The 21,168-nt window shown below is 49.3% G+C and overlaps 1 protein-coding gene across 2 annotated transcripts in view; it reads left to right on the forward strand.

Moving 5' to 3' along the window:
* Positions 1-21,168, forward strand: part of SEPTIN2 (septin 2) — a 69,863-nt gene that overhangs the window by 6,939 nt on the left and 41,756 nt on the right. For both annotated transcript variants that reach the window (XM_062194261.1, XM_062194268.1), the window contains exons 2-4: positions 2,733-2,758; positions 6,033-6,153; positions 20,883-20,969. In XM_062194261.1, the coding sequence (XP_062050245.1) occupies positions 2,750-2,758; positions 6,033-6,153; positions 20,883-20,969 (217 nt within the window). In that variant the 5' untranslated portion in view covers positions 2,733-2,749. The remainder of the gene's footprint in view (positions 1-2,732; positions 2,759-6,032; positions 6,154-20,882; positions 20,970-21,168) is intronic.

Consider the following 21,168-nt stretch of genomic DNA (forward strand, 5'->3'; position numbering starts at 1 on the left):
GGGAGGCTTGTCTGCAGTAGGGAGTGCTGGTGCAGGAGGCAGGAGCTTGGCGTAGGTCGTGTTCTTTGGAAAGGCCTTGTGTTGTTCCCTGTCCATTCAAGCAGATCAGTGTCAGGACTCCGCAGGAGCTCATTGAAGGGTTTGGCCATCATTCCAAATCCTGGAACTCAGATCCTGCTGCAATTGCCATCCCCAGGAATTCCTCAGCTGTTTCTGTGGCGGCCCTATATGTAGTAAAACTTCCTTTTTTTAAAAAAAAAAAAAAAAAAAAAAAGATTTGCTTTTTTATTTGAAAGGCAGAGTTACAAAGACCCAGAGGCAGGGGCTGGCGCTGTGGCATAGTGGGTAAAGCCGCCGCCTGCAGTGCCAGCATCCCATATGGACGCCTGTTTGAGACCTAGTTGCTCTACTTCTGATCCAGCTGTCCGCTATGTCCTGGGAAAGCAAAGGATGGCCCAAGTCCCATGTGAGAGACCTGGAAGAAGTGCCTCTCCTGGCTTCTGATCAGCACAGCTCCAGTCGTTGGTAGCCATTTGGGAGGTGAACCAGAGGTTGAAAGATCTCTCTCTGTCTCTCCCTCTTTCTGTAACTCTGCCTCTCAAATAAATAAACAAATGGTGAGAAATTTCTTTTTGAGGGTCTGAAGAGAAGAGGGAGAGGAAATGGGTGTGTACCCTTACCCTCTGGTTCACTCCCAAAATTGGGGTGATGGCCCAGAAAGCAATGCAGGCCTCACATATGGATGCCAGGAGCTTAGTGACGTGGTCGCCAGGCCTGCCTGCAGGAGTCTGAGTTAGCAGAAAGCTAGAGTCCGGAGGTGGAGCAGGGACACGTGTCCTGACTGACGTGGGAAGAAGGCGTCCCAACTGCTAGCCCAGTGCCTGCCCCGTAGAGAGACTTGGTGGTCAGTGTGCTTTACGCTAGGAGGGGGAAGGGTAAAAATGACTCCCAATAATTCTAAATATTCCTTAATAATCCTCAGATTAAGGGAAGTAACAAAAATAAAACCACAAGCAGTCTCCAGAAAGCAGTGGAAAGTCGTCCAAAGCAAAACCGATGGGACACACTAAAGCTCCGTAACCAGACATCGCGATACGGAACCAGGTGGCCCAAGGGCAGCTTATCCTCTGCCACAGCGCCTGCCCCTGTTGGCCTTAAATCCACGTTGGCTGATGTTAATAATGCCTCCTCAACGCTGTCTGCACTAGCCGAGTATCCCCTAGCCTGTCCCTTTTTGTTTATCTGAAAGACAGAGCTCTGCCATCTGCTGGTTCCCTTTGCAAGTGTTCAGAATGGCCAGGGCTGGGAACACAGTCTGGGTCTCTTGGCCGGTCACCTGCTGCCTCGCAAAATGCACATGCATGAGAGCAGCAGCTGGGACTCCAGCCCAGGCACTGATTTGGGGTGCAGGTATCTTACGTGGTGTTTAGCCGCCATGCCAGATGTCACGCTCCCCGCCAGAAACGTTCACTTTTGATGTTCCTTTGCTACTTTATCTTCAGTATACTTGTACATAGGGTGTAGCTGGACTGGTTTGTTTTTCTTTCTGGCCCAACATGAATTTGATGCTGTCACACGTACAGTGAAGACTGGTGTTCCTGAATTTTATCTTTGGTCTTGATTTGGAATTACTGCGGATTTTTGTTTCCTCTTGTTCCTTTTCCTTATATATATATTTTTTTCTTAAGATTTGATTTGTTTGCTTGAAAGGTAGAGTTAATGAGAGGGGGAGGGAGAGACAGAAGAAGAGGTCTTTCACCCAGTGGTTTACTCCCCAAATGGCTACAACGCCAGGGCTGGGCCAGGCCAAACCCAGGAGACGAGCTTCCTTTGGGTCTTCCACGTGTGTGCAGGGGCCCAACCATTTGGGCCATCCTCCACTGCTTTCCCAAGCTTGTTAGCAGGGAGCTGGATTGGAAGTGGAGCACCAGGTCTTGAACTGGTGCACATATGGGGTGCTGGTGCTGTAGGCGGTGCCTTAACCTGCTACACCACAGCGCTAGCCCCTCTTCTTCGTGTCTTTGTTGGGGTGATCCAGGGTGCTGTGTCGTCTGTTTTTCTCTTCATGTGGAGGTCACTAGTGTTACTTTTCTTTTTCTCTGTAATCCTTCATCTCTCCCGTCTAATCGCTAACCTTCCCTGTAGAAAGTTTTATCTCTCTGCTCTCACTCCTGCACTCAACTCTTGGGTTTCACGAGGTAGTTCACTATTTTTAGTTTTAGACTACTGGCAGAATTTTCCTAGGATGCTTTGTTCTGTTCAGGAGAATTTGAGTTCACCCGGAATACAGTCCGGAATACTTAGCTAACGCATAGACTGTGGTCTGTTCCCAGGGACGTTTTCTGTTACTGGTCTTCTTTTCCTTCATGGGTCATTTTTTCTCCTGGGGGAGCTCTAATGGTTAGCAAGGTAGGTTTCCTGGATTTTCTGAGGGTCAGGCAGTGGTGCAGAGAGAGAGTAGTACGGACAGCCCAGCCCTTCTATTGAGAAAAAGCCACAGAGTTCCAGCCTCTTGAGTCCTGTGTTCCCTTGTTTGGCCAGACCAAGGGCACAGAGGGGGTGGGGCCTCGGCTCCTCCAAGGCAGTCAGGGATTCGGGATTCAGATATGCTGAGGTTTGAAACCAGTGTGGAGACAGGAGAATGGAGAGTGTTACTTCTGAGGAGGCTTTGAGACGCTGAGAAGCTAAGAACTCTGCCACATATGATACCTTTGTTTTTCTTTTTTTAACAGACGAAACATCACAAAAGATGTCTAAGGTAAGAACACATTACATGTATCTGCTGCATACGGAGAATGCTTTATTTTTCAGATGCTTTACGGATCAGTTTTTTTTTTAAATATGTGTTTAATTATTTGAAAGAGTTACAGAGAGGCAGAGGCAAGAGAGAAAGGTATTTTATCCACTGGTTCACTCTCCAAATGGCTGCAACAGCTGGAACTAGGCTGATCTGAAGCCAGGAGCCAGGAGCTTCTTCTGGGTCTCCCATGTGGGTGCAGGGGCCCAATGACTTGGGCCATCTTCTGCTGCTTTCCCAGGTCACAGCAGAGAGCTGGATTGGAAATGAAGCAGCTGGGACTCGAACCTGCATCCATCTGGGATGCTGGCACTGCAGGTGATGACTTTACCGCTGCGCTACAGAGTCAGTTGTCTTTAATGTGGCTGATATGTTTGATGCATTAAAACAAAATTATAGGCCGGCACCGCGGCTCAATAGGCTAATCCTCTGCCTGCAGCACCAGCACACCGGGTTCTAGTCCCGGTTGGGGCGCCGGATTCTGTCCTGGTTGGCCCTCTTCCAGGCCAGCTCTCTGCTGTGGCCCGGGAGTACAGTGGAGGATGGCCCAAGTGCTTGGGCCCTACACCCCTTGGGAGACCTGGGGAAGCACCTAGCTCCTGGCTTCGGATCAGCGCAGTGCACCAGCCACAGTGCGCCGGCCGCGGCGGCCATTGGAGGGTGAACCAACGGCAAAAAGGAAGACCTTTCTCTCTGTCTCTCTCTCTCTCACTATCCACTCTGCCTGTCAAAAAAAAATTATAAATTAGTTGTAATTATAAAATATTGAGCCTTCAGTTTTTTCAGACTTCCATTTTTTCTAAATACATCATTAATAATCCTTCCTGCTGAGATTGTTTTCTGTCAATTGGTCACTATTTTTATGCCAGTATGTGTATATGAGTGTGCACATCTGAGTGTGCATTTGTGTATGGTGACCTCTGCACCAGTGTGCACATGAGTGTGTGTCTACAGCAGTGAGCACATAGAGTGTGCATTTATGTATGATGACCTCTACACCAGTGTGCACATGAGTGTGTGTCTACAGCAGTGAGCACATCTGAGTGTGCATTTATGTATGGTGACCTCTACACCAGTGTGCACATGAGTATGTGTCTACAGCAGTGAGTACATAGAGTGTGCATTTACGTATGGTGACCTCTGCACCAGTGTGCACATGAGTGTGTGTCTACAGCAGTGAGCACATAGAGTGTGCATTTATGTATGGTGACCTCTACACCAGTGTGCACATGAGTGTGCGTCTACAGCAGTGAGCACATAGAGTGTGCATTTATGTATGGTGACCTCTACACCAGTGTGCACATGAGTGTGTGTCTACAGCAGTGAGCACATAGAGTGTGCATTTATGTATGGTGACCTCTACACCAGTGTGCACATGAGTGTGTGTCTACAGCAGTGAGCACATAGAGTGTGCATTTATGTATGGTGACCTCTACACCAGTGTGCACATGAGTGTGCGTCTACAGCAGTGAGCACATAGAGTGTGCATTTATGTATGGTGACCTCTACACCAGTGTGCACATGAGTGTGCGTCTACAGCAGTGAGCACATCTGAGTGTGCATTTATGTATGGTGACCTCTACACCAGTGTGCACATGAGTGTGTGTCTACAGCAGTGAGCACATAGAGTGTGCATTTATGTATGGTGACCTCTACACCAGTGTGCACATGAGTGTGTGTCTACAGCAGTGAGCACATCTGAGTGTGCATTTATGTATGGTGACCTCTACACCAGTGTGCACATGAGTGTGTGTCTACAGCAGTGTGTGCTTGAATGGACATCTACAAGGTGTACTCTCAAAGGAAATCCTATTATATATTTTGTCTTTTTTTCAATTAATTAATCAACTGATGTATTTTTTTAAATTTCTTTAGGGCCATCTTTTTTTTTTTTTTTGGAAAGGCAGAGTGGACAGTGAGATAGAGACAGAGAGAAAGGTCTTCCTTTTGCCGTTGGTTCACCCTCCAGTGGCCGCTGCGGCCAGCGCACCCAGGCTGGCGCAGCACGCTGATCTGAAGGCAGGAACCAGGTGCTTCTCCTGGTTTCCCATGCGGTGCAGGGCCCAAGCACTTGGGCCATCCTCCACTGCCTTCCCGGGCCACAGCAGAGAGCTGTACTGGAAGAGGGGCAACCGGGACAGAATCCGGCGCCCCGACCGGGACTAGAACCCTGTGTGTCAGCGCCGCAAGGCGGAGGATTAGCCCATTGAGCCATGGCGCCGGCTTTAAATTTCTTCATATTTTCAGCATGTTACTGCCTAGATTCTATTTCTTTTTTCTTTTCTTTTCTTTTCTTTTTTTTTTTTTTTTTTTTGACAGGCAGAGTGGACAGGGAGAGAGAGAGAGAAAAAGGTCTTCCTTTGCCGTTGGTTCACCCTCCAGTGGCCGCCGCCAACGCACTGCGCTGATCCGAAGGCAGGAGCCAGGTGCTTCTCCTGGTCTCCCATGGGGTGCAGGGCCCAAGCACTTGGGCCATCCTCCACTGCCTTCCCGGGCCATAGCAGAGAGCTGTACTGGAAGAGGGGCAACCGGGACAGACTCCGGTGCCCCAACCGGGACTAGAACCCTGTGTGCCGGTGCCGCAAGGCGGAGGATTAGCCTAGTGAGCCGCGGCGCCAGCCTAGATTCTATTTCCTATCCTAGCTCCTTCTGTTCTTATTGGTGTCTTTTTATCAAGGGATATTGATGTGTGTATGTAATAAATGGGGGGTCTCCCTAGTCTCAGCCTTTTCCTCTTTTGCCCTTTGAAGGTCAACCTTTCTCTCTCACTTCACCTGCCTCACCCTTACTAGAGCTGTATTCTGCAGGACCAGAAATAGAGCAAGAGAAATGTCTTTTTTCTGGTGCTTTTCACTAAAGCATGACACCTGTTGGCTGGCTGGAAGCTGTTCTTCAGGCAGGTGTTCGCATGCCTCTGCTGTCAGTTGTGGCACTATTTCGTGAGTCAGAATTTGAACTTTGACTAAGAGGAGTTATGTTCGTATCTTTGACACATTGCTGGAGTGCTAGATAGAATGATGAACAAAGTGCTCGGAATTAATATACTCGATTTTTTCTTTTAGTGTTGTTAAGTAATACATAAGTTTTCTGACAAGTAGTAGAAAGTGTTGATTTACTTGTATATTTTTGATTTGTGAGAAGTAATTACATGTGTTTGTCACAGGTCTTATTAATAAATCTCAAAAGCAAATAATAAGGTATTTATTAATGCTTTTTCTTTTAAATCTTATTCTAGCAACAACCAACTCAGTTTATAAATCCAGAAACTCCTGGCTATGTTGGATTTGCAAATCTTCCCAATCAAGTTCACCGAAAATCAGTAAAGAAAGGCTTTGAGTTCACATTGATGGTGGTTGGTAAGAAATGCATGTTTAGCTTCATGGTTATTGAGTGTATAATCTCCCATTCTCAGCCTGACCATGATGTAAAGGGGAAAAATTTCTTTTTTTGGCAGAGTCAGATAACTTGGGAATTTTAAAAAATTGTGTGTGTATTTTTTGGATAATTTTGCTCAAGTAAAATTACAGTTTTTCTGTCATTTTCTTTTTTATGCACTATGAAACTTTTTTTTTTTTGAAAAATTTATTTGAAAGGCAGAATTATACAGAAAGAGGAGAGAGAGAAAAAGAGAGATCAATCTTCCATCCACTGGTCCACTCCTCAAATGACTGCGACAGCCAGGGCGGGGCCAGGCCAAAGCCAGAAGCCAGGAACTTCTTCCAGGTCTCCCATGTGGGTGCAGGGGCCCAAACACTTGGGCCATCCTCCACTGCCTTCCCAGGCCATTAGCAGGGAGCTGGATTGGAAGTGGAGCAGCCAGGACTTGAACCGCTCCCACATGGGACACCGGTGTGCAGGCCGGGCTGTACCTGCTGGGCCTTTCCGTGAGAATGTTGACTCATGTGTCCGCTGGCCTCCAGCATGGCCTCTAGTGATCCTGGCCTTCTGGAGAACGGGGTTTACCTGTAGCCAGTAGGACGTGGCACACATGACAGTGTATGACTGTCTAGATTAGGTCATCACAATATGTGGCCCCCACCTTACCTCCTCTTGATTCAGCAGGGGATGCCAGCTGCTTTATTGAGACAGGATTATAGAGGAGCTGCATTCCACAGCTCCAGTGAGGCCTCCTAATGGTGACAGCCACCGCAGCTGATCTGTTATCTGTCACCAGGAAGTTGTGATAGAAGAGTTCCGAGTAATTGTTACATGTTAGCAGAGAACTCATATTTAACTAGAATAGCATTCAATTCTCACTTTACACGTCGTTAACTCCTGGGTATGGTGCTATGGTGTAGTAGGTTGTTAGCAGAGAACTCATATTTAACTAGAATAGCATTCAATTCTCACTTTACACATCGTTAACTCCTGGGTACGGTGCTATGGTGTAGTAGGTTGTTAGCAGAGAACTCATACTTAACTAGAATAGTATTCAATTCTCACTTTAAACATCATTAACTCCTGGGTACGGTGCTATGGTGTAGTAGGTTAAGCCTCCGCCTGTGGTGCTTTTATCCCACATGGGTTCTGGTCTTTGTCCCAGCTGCTCCTCTTCTGATCCACATTCTGCTGTGGCCTGGGAAAGCAGCGGAAGATGGCCCAAGCCCTTGGGCCCCTGCAACCCATGTGGGAGACCCAGAAGAAGTTCTTAGCTCTGGCTTCAGATTGGCCCAGCTCCAGCTGTTGTGGCCATGTGGGGATGGAAGACCTTTCTTTCTGTCTCTCCGTCTCTCTGTCTGTAACTGCCTTTCAAATAAATAAGTAAAGTATTTTTTAAAAATTATTAACTCCTGACATGACAGTGGTGGATATGTTAAAGAAGTAACAGTGTCTACCATATAATTTTCAACTTTTTTTTAAAAAAAGATTTATTTGAAAGAGTTACACAGAGAGAAAGAGAGAGCGTCCATCTGCTGCTTCGTTACCCAGATGGCCCCAATGGCCGGGGCTGTGCCAGGCCAAAACCAGTAGCCAGGAGCTTCCTTCAGGTCTACGTGGGTGGCTGGGCCCAAGCATGTGGGCTGTCTTCCGCTGCTCTTCCCAAGCAGTCAGCAGGGAGCTGGATCAGAAGTGGAGCAGCTGGGAATCAAACTGGCACCCACATGGTAACACTGGCCCCTCAAAATACTGTTTCTGTAAAGTCCATTGAAATTGAGTGGCTACTTGGAATTTCTGTTATGTCAGATAACATTATCACGTGCCGTAGCTTATATTGTGTTTCATCACAGTCCATAAGAAGTTAAACTTGGTGAACTGATTCTGTTCAGCTTATTTCATTTTTGACAACTGTAAAAATTTTTAATGAGGGCAGCCTTGGAGAAGCCTCTGATGATGGCCATGCATGAGTGACAGGTGACTGACTGCTTCTGAGGCTCCTGTGCGGACTCTTGGGTGTGGGACAGTGAGCGTCCATGTGTTTTTCAGGCTGATTGTGTGATAGTAGTAATAGTGCCAGTTTGAGTTACGGGCAGGAGAGGCAAATCCAGTGCAGTCTGTCACAGCTCCTTTATTACACTCAGACACTGGCGAAACCTTGTGCCGTGATAGAAGAACTCAGGGATAGACAGACTCTTGGAGACTTTTGGGGAGTAAAGTTTTGGGCACAGCTCAGTCACTGTGCCCTTGCAGTGGGAAGACACCGTTGACAGTACATGCGCACCTGGCACAGCTGTGTTCCGGTGACTCTGCTCACAAGAACAGGCAGTGGGTGGGTGGATGACTAACACCACACCAGCCCTCTTTCCGTGAGAGACTAGAAGATGGAGCAGAACACCTGAAACAGCTCTCGGATACGGTGAGCGGGCAATGTAGGATCCTGATGAGGGGGGCAAACCGTGTGAACTTAGTTACCCCAGCTTCCTGCCGTTCACCTGACGCTGTCGCATGAGGAGCGCGAGTCTCATAGAGCTGGGGACAGTTCCCAGTTCAGGGAAGCTGAGGTGCTGGGCAGGGCTCCTAAAGAGGGAAGGAACCCTAGCAATATGTGTGAGGATTCCTTTGGAGACTTTGAACTCCAAACCACAGCTGTGTAGGGTAAGATGCCACAGAGCCAGTTGGAGACAACACGGGGTAGAAAGCTCACACATGGCTATGACATGTTTTGAGCTCCGACCATCCGAAGGAGAGAAGTGTCATTGGACACCCCAGGCATTCAGTAGAGATTCCAGCTAGTCCCTGCTGAGGAATGGGGAACTCTAGATACCCTGGCTGCTGTGAACGTGTCCCTCCACCCACAGCTTGTAACCAGGCCCCCCTTGAAAGGATCCATTTCATTCATAAATAAGTTAACTACTTGGCAGGACAAAAGCCATCGTCTGTGAAAGACCTCAGCATATCTGACATGCAGTAAAGAACGATTAGGGACCAAAGAGGCCAGAAAGGTGGTCCCTACTCCAGAAAAACCAGGTGGCGACAGAGTACTTTCCTCTGTCCCTGTTCTTAAAAGATTGTATGAGTGTGATGGACAGCTGACTGGAAGACACAAAGAAGAACCAAAGTGGTTCTGGAAGGAGAACCTTTCTGGACACACACTGCAGAAGAAGGGGAAGACCAGCCTGGCCTGGAGGAGTGGGCCCGAGCCTCCTGGGCTGTCCTTCTCGTGAGCTGATGTGCAGGTGGCTGGACAGGCAGGGCACAAACCTAGGCAGCTCAGCCAGCAACACTGAGACTCCCGATACCGAGTCCCTGAGGACTGAGAAGACACACGGCGAGGCACGTAATGAGCAGGCGCGGCAGAGCTGCAGGAGAGGCTGCTGTGGCACAGCGAGTCAAGCCGCCCCCTGCAACGCCGGCGTTCAGGCTGCGGGGGTGCCTGCAGCCCAGCTTCCTGCTGCTGCACAGCCTGGGAGGCAGCAGGTGACGGCTCCGGCACATGGGGCCCTGCCACCCTCTCGGAGACCCGACGGAGTTCTGATGTTCGGACTCAGGCTGGCCCAGCCCTGGCTGCTGCAGGCATTTGGGAAGTGAACCAACAGGTGGAAGATCGCTCCCTCTGTCTCTCTGCCTTTAAAATAAATGAATAAACTTTTTTAAAAAATGAGAAGAAGGAAAAACATTTACAGAGATTCAGAGGTAAGAATGACAACTGACTTGTCATTAGGAAGAGTGGACTGGTGCTGCCGAGGTACCTCAGCGCTAGAGCCCTCAGCCAGGAATTCTGTGGTCACCACACATCTCTTTTTAAAAATGAGGGTTTAGATGAAATCAGAGGTCAGCATTGTGCAGCGAGCTAAGCCAACGCCTGCAGCAACAGCATCCCACACCAGAGCACCAGTGTGAGTCCTGGCTATCCCGCTTCCTATCCAGGTCTCTGCCAGTGTACCTGAGAAAGCCGTGGAGGAGGGCCCAAGTGCATGGCCTCCACCAACCCCATGGGAGACCCAGGTTGAGTTCCTGACTGCTGGCTTCTGCTTGGCCCAGCCCCAGCTGTTGTGTCCATTTGGGGAGTGAATGGGGGGTGGATGGAAGACAGCTCTCTGTTCATAACTTAAATAATCAAGATGAAATAAAGACTCTTCAGACTGATAAGCCAATAGGGTTTATCACTATCAGTCCTGCAATAAATAAATAGATAAATAGATAAATAAATAAATAAAGTTCTTCAGGTTAGAATAGAAGGATTGCAGATGAAAACCTTTTTTTAAAAACATTGATTTATGGGGTTGGCATTGTGGCATAGCAGATTAAGCTGCCTCCTGTGATACCAGTATTCCATATGGGCGCTGGTTCTGGTCCCAGATGCTCCAATTCCAAGTCAGCTCTTTGTTAATGTACCTGGGAAAACAATGGATGATGGTCCAAGTGCATGGGCTCCTGCACCCACTGACTGGCCTGGAAGAAGCTCCTAGCTTTGAGACTGATTCAACTCTGGCCATTGCGACCATTTGAGGAGTGAACCAGCAGATGGAAGATCTCTGTCTCTCCCACCCTCCCTCTCTCAATAACTCCACCTTTCAAGTAAATAATTTTTTTAAAAAAAAGACTGATTTATTGATTCAGAGGGTGGAGTTACCGAGAGAGAGGTGTTCCATCTGGGTCTCCCACACGCGTGCAGGGGCCCAAGCACTTTGGCCTTCTCCCACTGCTTTCCCAGGCTGGATGGGAAACAGAGCAGCTAGGACTCAGCACTCAGATGGGATGCTGGCTTGGCGAGTGGTGGCTTAATCCACTACACTGCAATGGTGGCACCACGGATGGGAACTTGACCTCCATTAGAGAATGGATAGTTACTGGAAATGACAGACATGAGGATATATAGAAGATTTTCTTGCCTTTTAGTTTACTTCCAAGCTAGTTGACTGGTAATACATCTGAAACAACTAGTTAAGGACAGCACACAAGACAGGGGGATGGATAGCAGCTATTATAAACGCCACAGATTATATGTGAACTTAGAGAATCTGATTTCCATGAAGACTGCTGAGTTAGTAGTGCATGGTGCAGATTTCAGAGCAAAACCACAAGGATTTGGCTATAATCCAGTAGCTTTGATAAAGTAGATTGTGCCAAGTACTCCATCCAGGGGCAGGTCTCTGGGACGGTGGTGAGGATACCACTTGGGAATTGCACATCGTGTATCAAGTTGCCTAGGCCCAAGACTCGGCTTGAGGGGCTGGCGTTGTGGCACAGCAGATAAAGCTGCTGTGTCGCCAGCATCCCATGTGAGCACCAGTTCGTGTCCCGGCTGCTCCACTTCTGACCCAGCTCCCTGCTAATGGCCTGGGAAAAGCAGCAGTGATGGCCCAGGTGTTTCACCCCTGCCACGCACGTGGGAGTCACTGGCAAAACTCCTGGCTTTGGACTGGCCCAGTGCCGGTCGTTGTGACCATCTGGGGAGTGGACCAGCGGATGGAAGATGGACCTCTCTCTCTCTTTCTCTCTCTCTCGACCTGCCTTGGTTCCCACTAATGCACATCCAAGGAGGCAGTGTAGGTGAGTGCCTCTGCTAGTTGGTCCTACCACCATATAGGAGACCTGGTTGGAGCTGTGGGCTCCTGTCTTCAGCCTGGCCCAGCCTTGGCTGTTTTTAGGCATTTTGGGGAATATGTTGGCAGATGAGAGATTTCTGTCTGTCTGCCTTTCAAATAAATGAAAAATAAATTTTAAGAATAAAAGTATTCAATCCAAAATAAAATAGGAAAAGAAGAAAGAAAATGTATTTTTTAACCTTATAAAACCATATCAATGATTACTATAACTGACACAAACAGAAAGAGGTTATCAGAGTGGCTAGTGAGCTTATATTTATATTGTCTACAATCCAAACACTTTGTAGAAATATAAGCAGGGTGAAAATGAGAATGGAAACTTATCAAACTCCAATCATAAGAAAGCCAAGGGGGCTATAGCAATAACAGTAGACTTCCCACCTACTGCTGAAATACTACCAAAGATAAAGAAATGTGTGTCATAGTGTCATAGATCATCTTGAATATATACACACCCAGTAGCAGAACTGCAAGGCAGTAACCTCAGAACGCAGGGCAGCAGCTGCAGTCGCCCTGGGGCAGCAAAAGAAGAAAGTTAATTAAGCCATCAGAGGGACTGCTTTAAACTTGACAATGAATAGCACATTCACAGTAAGTAGAGGGAAGAAAACAATAAAAACCAGGAAGCAATGAAATGGGAAGTAAGACAGTGTTGAAAATTAATGAAATCCTACCTAGCTGGGTGAAACCAGCAAGCCTGTGGCTTCAGTGAGCAAAGAAGCGTGCACATTAATGTGACGAGTTTAAAGTCACCGCTGCCAGCCCTGCCGTTGCTAGCAGAGGTGGAGGGTTAACAGGACCAACTTCATTCTTTTCTCTTTAAAATTATTTTTACTTTTTTGTGTTTCTTTTTCTTTTACAACTTCATTTTAAAATTTTTTCAAAAAGCAAATTCTAGACTTAGGTGGCTTTGCTATTCAGCTTATCATTTTAGATAGAAAAGATATGATCTTACAAGAATTTCAGAAAGCAAATGAATAGGAATGTCTCCCAGCTGAGTTAATTACGCCAGCATCATCTTGTTGCCAATGAGGAGAAGGTACCTGGTCAGGATATAAAAACTGTGGCTGTGAACTTTAAAAGGTAATGCCAGAAACATCCTAGTAGTAATATATTATCTATTTTTTAAAGATTTATTCATTCATTTGAAAAGCAGAGAGAAGGAAAGACAGATCTTCCATCTGCTGGTTCATTCCCCAAATGGCTACAATGGCCAGAGCAGGGCCAGTCTGAAGTCTGGAGCAAGGAGCTTCTTCCAGGTCTCACACGTGGATGCAGGGCCCAGATACTTGGGCCGTCCTCCACTGCCCTCCAGGGTGCATCAGCTGGGAGCTGGATCAGAAGTGGAGACTCAGACCATCGCCTGTATGGGATGGTGGTGCAGCGGGCAGTAGCTTTTCCTACTATGTCACAGTTCTGGCCCCATGAATTTATTTCTAAATGTGTTTATTTTAGAGACAGGGCTCGGCTCCCATCTGTTGGTTCATTCCTCAGATGGCCTCAAGGACCAGGGTAGAGCAAAGCTGGGCCAGGCCAGAACTCTGTCCAGGTTTCCCACGGGGATGGCAGGAATCCAGTTACTGAGCCGTCACTGCTGTCTCCCAGGGGCAGCATTAGGAAGCTGGAGTCAGGAGCCAAAGCCAGGAATGGAGTCCAGGCACTCAGATGTGGGAGGCTAGCTTCTTGACTAGCCTCCTGTTCACTAAACCAAGTATGCAACCCGTAGTAAGAATTCTTTAAGATATCACTGTTTATAGGAACATAAAAATACACTTCTTAGGGATAAATCTACCAAAATATATGTAAGATCATTGCATAGGAAAGTCTAAAACACTGCCAAGACATAGTAAAGAAAGCCTAGGTAAGTTGTGAGAAGTCTACTTTTCGGTAGATTGGGATTATTGTTATAAAGGCAGAAAAACGGGCATCTCCCATCGACTGGTTCACTCCCCAAATGCCCACAACAGCCAGGCTGGGCCAGGCTGGAATCTAAATCCAGGTCCATCGCTTGCATGCCAGGGACCAAACTACTTGAGCTGCCACCTGCCATTGCTGCCATCTTCCAGTGTGGTGTTAGGGTGCTGGAATCCGGAACAGAGCCGGGACCTGAACCCAGGCACTTGGATCTGGTATAAAAGGTCTAGAACAGACAGAACAGTTTAGAAAGAGGTGACTTAGACTGTCTGATCGCAAGACTAACTGACCAAAACAGCACGGTAATTGAAGGCATTGAGTTCAGCTGGACAGTCCAGGATTTGACCCACATATTTGCATGTGTGACGTTAATTGAGTAGCTTAACAAAGATGCCAAGGTAATTTAATGGGAGAGAGTTCAATCTTGTTATGGATAGTGTTGGAACAACTAGATCCTTGGGGAAATAGCTCCTGCCTCACACTTTTACAGCAAAATGATCTGGAAGTGGATTGTAGACCTCAGTGAAAAGCTATAAAAATTGTAGAAGAAAATGGGTAAAAGTTTTTTATGATTTTGAGGGAAGCAGAAAGGATGTGAGAAGCAGTGGTCACAGTTGGAAGACGTGAGTTGTCCTCACTGTGGGGAGCTCTTGGAGAGCTGGACATGTGAATATCGGGGTGGCACCAGCAAGCCCTGCCATTTCTTTGTTTTTTGTTTTGACTGGGCAAAGCAGCTTGATTAAAGGCAGAATTGCAAGCACTGTAGGAGCTGGTGTTGGAGCCCTTTCTTGCCATGGGCACCATGTTGACAAAGCACCGAGTGTGCTGCACCTGCCATGTGGCCCAGTCTGTCCTCTCCTTCCCTTCCTGCCTGGCCACCTTAGGAATCCAGCCTCTCACTTTGCCTACATGGGCCAGGGAGCAAGGGTCCAGCTACTTCCAGACTGCTCAGGCCTCCGCCCAACACTGGCCCAGGGTTGGGGTGTGCTTGCTAGGATTACAGCGTAACGTTCTGGGGCTGGTCCCCTGGAGGGTGTGCTGCTCCCGAGCACGGACAGCGAGCTGCATGGTGGTGGCTGAACCACGGGCCCCTCCTTGGGGCTACCACAAAGATGGAGTCGAGCTGTCTTATCCCTTTCTTGGTAAGGTGTTTGTTCATTGGTATCCTTTGTCATATTCCTTCTAATAAATCAGACATAAAAATTGTTTAAATTTCTTCCATTAGAAACCAAGAAAATAAAATGAAACCATAAACTGGAAACAGTCTCAGTGCCACATTGGACAAAGGATTTGTATCCAGAATTCACTAAAGTCTTTTACAGCTCACTAGTACACGTGATCCATTACAAAAGACTTCATGAAGGAAGAAATACAGATAATCCGTGTTCAAATTGTAGTCCACGTGTTCAGTGGTCAGGGAAACACACGTTGACCCCACAGCACCGTAGCACCACGTTCTCCCTGGGAGAAGCTGGCAGTGTGAGTGCAGGCAAGGATGTGCCACAGCTGGACCATCCTGATGGCAGATGGGAGCGTCAGTGCAGCAGTCCCCTGACCCTGTCCCAGCAGGTACAGCCCCACAGTCTCACCCTTAGGGATTTAGCCACATGACTAGATGTGCCTGGGAGACTTCCGTTTGAAAGTGTGTAGCCACTTTTGTCAGCTCCAGCCTGGAAGACACGCAGGTGTGTCTAGCAGGAGAGTGTGTGAACAGACTGTGGCATATCCATATGGTACAAAGAGATGTGGATTAAAAATAGACACACAAGGGGCCCACGCTGTGTAGTGGGTAAAGCCACCACCTGCAGTGCCGGCATCCCATATGGCACCAGTTCAAGTCCCGGTTGTTGCACTTCAATCCAGCTCTCTGCTATGGCCTAGGAAAGCAGTAGAAGGTGGCCCAAGTCCTTGGACCCCTGCACTCGCATGGGAAGACCGAGAGGAAGCTCCAAGCTCCTGGCTTCAGATCAGCACAGCTCCAGCCATTGCGGCCAGTTGGGGAGTGAACCAGTGGTTGGAAGACCTCTCTCTCTGCCTCTCCATCTCTTTCTGTGTAACTCTGACTTTCAAATAAATAAATAAATCTTAAAAAAAAAAAAAAAGTCAAAAATAGACACACGAGAGGCCATCAGGTGTTAATTCGTGTGACATTCCAGGAGAAGCCCAACAGATACAGTGACAGCGCACACAGTAGTGGGGGCGGGGCGGGGCGTGGAAGCTCTCCAGTTTCTGTTGATCTGAGGATGGACTTTGAAAAACTAAACCAAATGCACAGCTGAATGGGTGTGTTTCAGGATCGTGTAATCACACCCTGACAGGCTGGCTTCGAGAAGGTCTGCAGAGGGCTGAGTGTGAGTTTGGTGGTAGAAAGAGCTAGAACATGACAAGAATCTAAAGTTGTCTGTCCTCCCATGAGTAGTTGAAGAGAAACAGTGTCGGGAGAGCCCCACTCTTTGCCGGGCAACAAGACTATTGAGAAAAGGCGGGCGTAGGTTTTCCGAATTCTGACCGACTTCTGGAGACGTGCAGATGAAAGGCCAGCAGGCTTCCAGGGGTTGTAAGGTCAGGAGGGAGTGGAGATGTGAAAGAAGGCATCCGGGTGGCAGGTGGTATAAGGGCATGGGGTGGTGCCACTGGCTGGTGACAGCATCTGTGTCATCTTGCATTGGTGTGACGTGGTGGCTTAATTCACCAGGAAACCAGGATAAGAACGTCACACATTAATGCAAGTGTGTTACCCAATTGAAAGTGGTGGGTGGTTAGTGTGAACTAAGCTAAGCACACGAAGAACATAAAGCAACACTGTGGGTGTACGTGTAGGTTCCCAGTTACAGCTGCACTTACCTTGTGAGTGTACTCCCCAAGGCTCATGGCCTAGATGGTGGAAGTAAGAGCTGTGTGCCATGTGACAGGTGGCGAGGATGGTGGATGTGAGAGCCGTGGCCATGTAACAGGCAGCCTGGATGGCGTAGGTGAGAGGTGTGTGTCCTGTGACAGGCAGTGTGGATGGTGGAGGTGAGAGCTGTGGGCCGTGTGCCAGGCAGCTTGGATGGTGGAGGTGAGAGCCATGGGCTGTGTGACATGAGGCGTGAATGGTGGAGGTAAGAGCACGGGCTGTGTGACAGGCAGCATGGATGGTGGAGGTGAGAGCTGTGGCCCATGTGACAGGCGGCGTGGATGGTGGAGGTGAGAGCGTGGGCCGTGTGACAGGCGGCGCGGATGGTGGAGGTGAGAGCGTGGGCCGTGTGACAGGCGGCGCGGATGGTGGAGGTGAGAGCGTGGGCCGTGTGACAGGCGGCGTGGATGGTGGAGGTGAGAGCGTGGGCCGTGTGACAGGCGGCGTGGATGGTGGAGGTGAGAGCGTGGGCCGTGTGACAGGAGGGCCAGATGGTGGAGGTGAGAACATGGGCTGTGTGACAGGCAGCGTGGATGGTAGAGGTGAGAGCGTGGGCCTTGTGACAGGCGGCGTGGATGGTGGAGGTAAGAGCGTGGGCTGTGTGACAGGCGGCATGGATGGTGGAGGTGAGAGCTGTGGCCCGTGTGACAGGCGGCGCGGATGGTGGAGGTGAGAGCGTGGGCCGTGTGACAGGCGGCGCGGATGGTGGAGGTGAGAGCGTGGGCCGTGTGACAGGCGGCGTGGATGGTGGAGGTAAGAGCGTGGACTGTGTCACAGGAGGGCCAGATGGTGGAGGTGAGAACATGGGCTGTGTGACAGGCAGCGTGGATGGTAGAGGTGAGAGCGTGGGCCATGTGACAGGCGGCGCGGATGGTGGAGGTAAGAGTGTGGGCTGTGTGACAGGCGGCATGGATGGTGGAGGTGAGAGCGTGGGCCGTGTGACAGGCGGCGTGGATGGTGGAGGTAAGAGCGTGGACTGTGTCACAGGAGGGCTAGATGGTGGAGGTGAGAACATGGGCTGTGTGACAGGCAGCGTGGATGGTAGAGGTGAGAGCGTGGGCCATGTGACAGGCGGCGTGGATGGTGGAGGTAAGAGCGTGGGCTGTGTGACAGGCGGCATGGATGGTGGAGGTGAGAGCTGTGGCCTGTGTGACAGGCGGCGTGGATGGTGGAGGTGAGAGCGTGGGCCGTGGGACAGGCGGCGCGGATGGTGGAGGTGAGAGCGTGGGCCGTGTGACAGGCGGCGTGGATGGTGGAGGTGAGAGCGTGGGCCGTGTGACAGGCGGCGTGGATGGTGGAGGTAAGAGCGTGGGCTGTGTGACAGGCGGCATGGATGGTGGAGGTGAGAGCTGTGGCCCGTGTGACAGGCGGCGTGGATGGTGGAGGTGAGAGCCATGGGCTGTGTCACAGCAGGGCCAGATGGTGGAGGTGAGAGCGTGGGCTGTGTGACAGCCTCCTCTTGAAGCCACCCCTCGTGAACTGTCAGCTCCATCCTGTCCTCCACTCGGTTCATGACTGGAGTTGTGCGAATCAACCAGAAAGCTAACTGCATGGGGCACTCCTACCCTTCGGGCCTCCCCACCGTACCTTCGGTCCATGGTGCCTGAGGAGGTGGCTTCATTCTCACGTCGGTTGATGTGGAGAGAGATTCCACCAGATCTCAGAGGTCTTTGTTTCCTTACATTCACGACCGAGCTCCTAGGTTTCACATGGATATATTAAAATCCAAAATAAATGTGACCATTTGCCTGGTGGTGTTTCGGGGTGATGATGTAAAAATGTCTTGGCTGTACATGTTTTTAGATCAGAAGGCCACCCGGTGCCCAGCGCTGATGCCTGTTTCTGAGTGCTGAAGGCATCAGTTGTTTTGCGAGCCCTGAATACTTCCCATCAGTTGTGCTGCTGCGTTAGCTCTGGCAGTTTATGGAAACCTCTTGGTCCCTTGGGCAAACGGAAGACTGCTGACCCCACTGTGCTGGTTGTGCTTTGGGTGGTGGCGGAGTTACGGACCCACATCTCCCCTTGAGTGTCGGATTTCCTCTCCTCCTAGCACCTGTTGGACACAGCCAGGTGGGGACGGCAGTGGTGCAACAGCAGCTAGGTGCTCAGAGGCACTCAGCTCTGTGGAGGTGGCCGTGCGGTGGGGGTGGGAAGAGGTGCAGCTGCTGCTCCCAGCGCTGTGGTCACCCCGGCCTGCAGAGCCCCAGGGAAGCCGGCACTTTGTCTTGATTTCAGGGTTTAGTGACAGACACACAGAGGGACCGACAGCTATTGGTAAAATTTCTTTAAACATACTAAATAAAACAATAAAGGGCCTTCCTAGACAGTTCATTCAATGGACAGCTTTTACAAAAGAAAAGGTTTATTTATTTGAAATACAGATTGGCAAAGACAGGGAGAAAAGAGAAGTAGATCTTCTCTCTGCTGGTTCACTTTCCAAATGGTTGGCCAGGCCAAAGCCAGGAGCCAGGAGCTCCATCCAGGTCCCCGACGTGGGTTCAGGGGCCCAAGCACTTGGGCCATCTGCTTTTTCGGGCCATTAGCAGGAAACTGGATTGGAAGAAGAGCAGCTGGGACTCAAACCAGCGCTCTGATGCAGAATGCCAGCATGTCTATACTGCCGTGCCAGGCCCTAGGAGGGTAGGTGGATGGGAGAGTGGGCACTTAGGTTTTTTGCACTCACATTTGGGCATGTCCAACTTGCAGTCCTGGTTTTGTTCTGTTAATACTGTAGAACTTGCAGTCCCAAGTACAGTCCTAATTTCATTTGCACATTTCAAATTCACTTTTTTTGTTCTTTTCCTAGAAATAATGATTTTTCACACAGAGGTACTTTTGTCTCATTCTGTGCTGGCCTCAGCAAAGCTCATTTCTACCCAGGGAACCTATAATGAGGAGAGGGAGTTTGTTTTTACTCTTTCAGTACAAAATCTAATTTTAGATATTTTGTGTCTCTTTTGAAGTTAAATTTCTCGAATATTCAGAATACATAGTTATAGCAGTCGGGATTCTTAATTCATGAAATGCTTGTGTTAGTATGAAAGGCCTTCGGGAGCCAATGTTGTGGTACAGTGGGGGTTGACGCTCGCGATGCCGGTTCAAGTCTTCAACTCTGCTTCTGTCTAGCTCCCTGTAAATGGGAGAGCAGCAGGGGATGACCCAAGTGCTTGGGCCCCTACCACCCACATAGGAGACCCAGATGGAGCTCCTGGCTTAGGTCTGACTCACCCCTGACTGTTGGAACCATTTGGGGAGTGAACCAGTAGATGGAAGATCTCTCTGTCTTGCTTGCTCTCTATGTCACTTGGTCTTTCAAATAAGGATATAAATCTTTTTTTAGGCCGGTGCCGTGGCTTAACAGGCTAATCTTCCACCTTGCGGCGCCGGCACACCAGGTTCTAGTCCCGGTTGGGGCGCCGGATTCTGTCCTGGTTGCCCCTCTTCCAGGCCAGCTCTCTGCTGTGGCCCGGGAAGGCAGTGGAGGATGGCCCAAGTCCTTGGGCCCTGCACCCCATGGGAGACCAGGAGAAGCACCTGGCTCCTGGCTTTGGATCAGCGAGATGTGCCGGCCGCAGCGGCCATTGGAGGGTGAACCAACGGCAAAAAGGAAGACCTTTCTCTCTGTCTCTCTCTCTCACTATCCACTCTGCCTATCAAAAAGGAAAAAAAAAATAAAATAAAAAGTCTTTTTTAAAAAATGCATGTGGCAAATGCAATTATGAAAATGTATGGACTTCAAAAGTTTTTGCAACAAAGTAAACTTTATTCCAGTTTCCCACAAACCATTTTGAAGTCATCTCATACATATACCTGGAATTTGTCATGGTACATCAAGAAAATGAGTGGGGCCTGGCCTGACAGGACTGTGGCCCCGGGGTGTGTGTGGAAAGCAGGGGCTCTCAGCACCATGGAGTCCACCAGGTGGCAGCCTCGGCACGCTTGTGCGTGCTGCAGACGGGAACGTGTAGTGGTGTTGGCTGAAATGTGATGACCTCTATACAGGGCGTTCTGTTTGGAAACTCGGAAGTATATGCTCAGACTACGGGGAGATTACTCATCCTACAGGTGCTGAAGTGTCTCCCCCGCTGGGTGCAGAGCACGGCCCTGCTCCTCACAGTTCTCAGACCTCGATGAGTTTCCACTTGTGTGGAATGGGGACAGCAGCGTCGCCGTGGTGCCTGTGGGGCACTTGGCCCAGTCCCAGGACTCACGTAGACGTGCAGCGTATTTGGCTGAGTGAGCTCCGTCATACATAAGGTTGTGACCAGCTTTTTATTTTGACTTCAAGGTGAATCGGGTCTGGGGAAATCAACGCTCATAAACAGCCTGTTCCTGACTGATCTCTACCCAGAAAGAATCATACCAGGAGCTGCAGGTAACGAAAGGTCCTCTGTTCCCAGAAGTAATTCTGCAGGGAAGGTGCTAACGTGTACACAGTTAATAGCTTATGTCTTAGCTCCGTGTTTTGTTTCTTCTGTTTTGAACAAGGAAAGTTTTGCACAGGGGAGGTGGGCTGCCCCTGGGGTCCTAGGCTCTCGGTTCAAGGTGCTTCTGACAGGTGCATAGCCGTGGAT

This window comes from Lepus europaeus, chromosome 1 (assembly GCF_033115175.1).
Source record: "Lepus europaeus isolate LE1 chromosome 1, mLepTim1.pri, whole genome shotgun sequence".
Classification (NCBI taxonomy): Eukaryota; Metazoa; Chordata; class Mammalia; order Lagomorpha; family Leporidae; genus Lepus; species Lepus europaeus.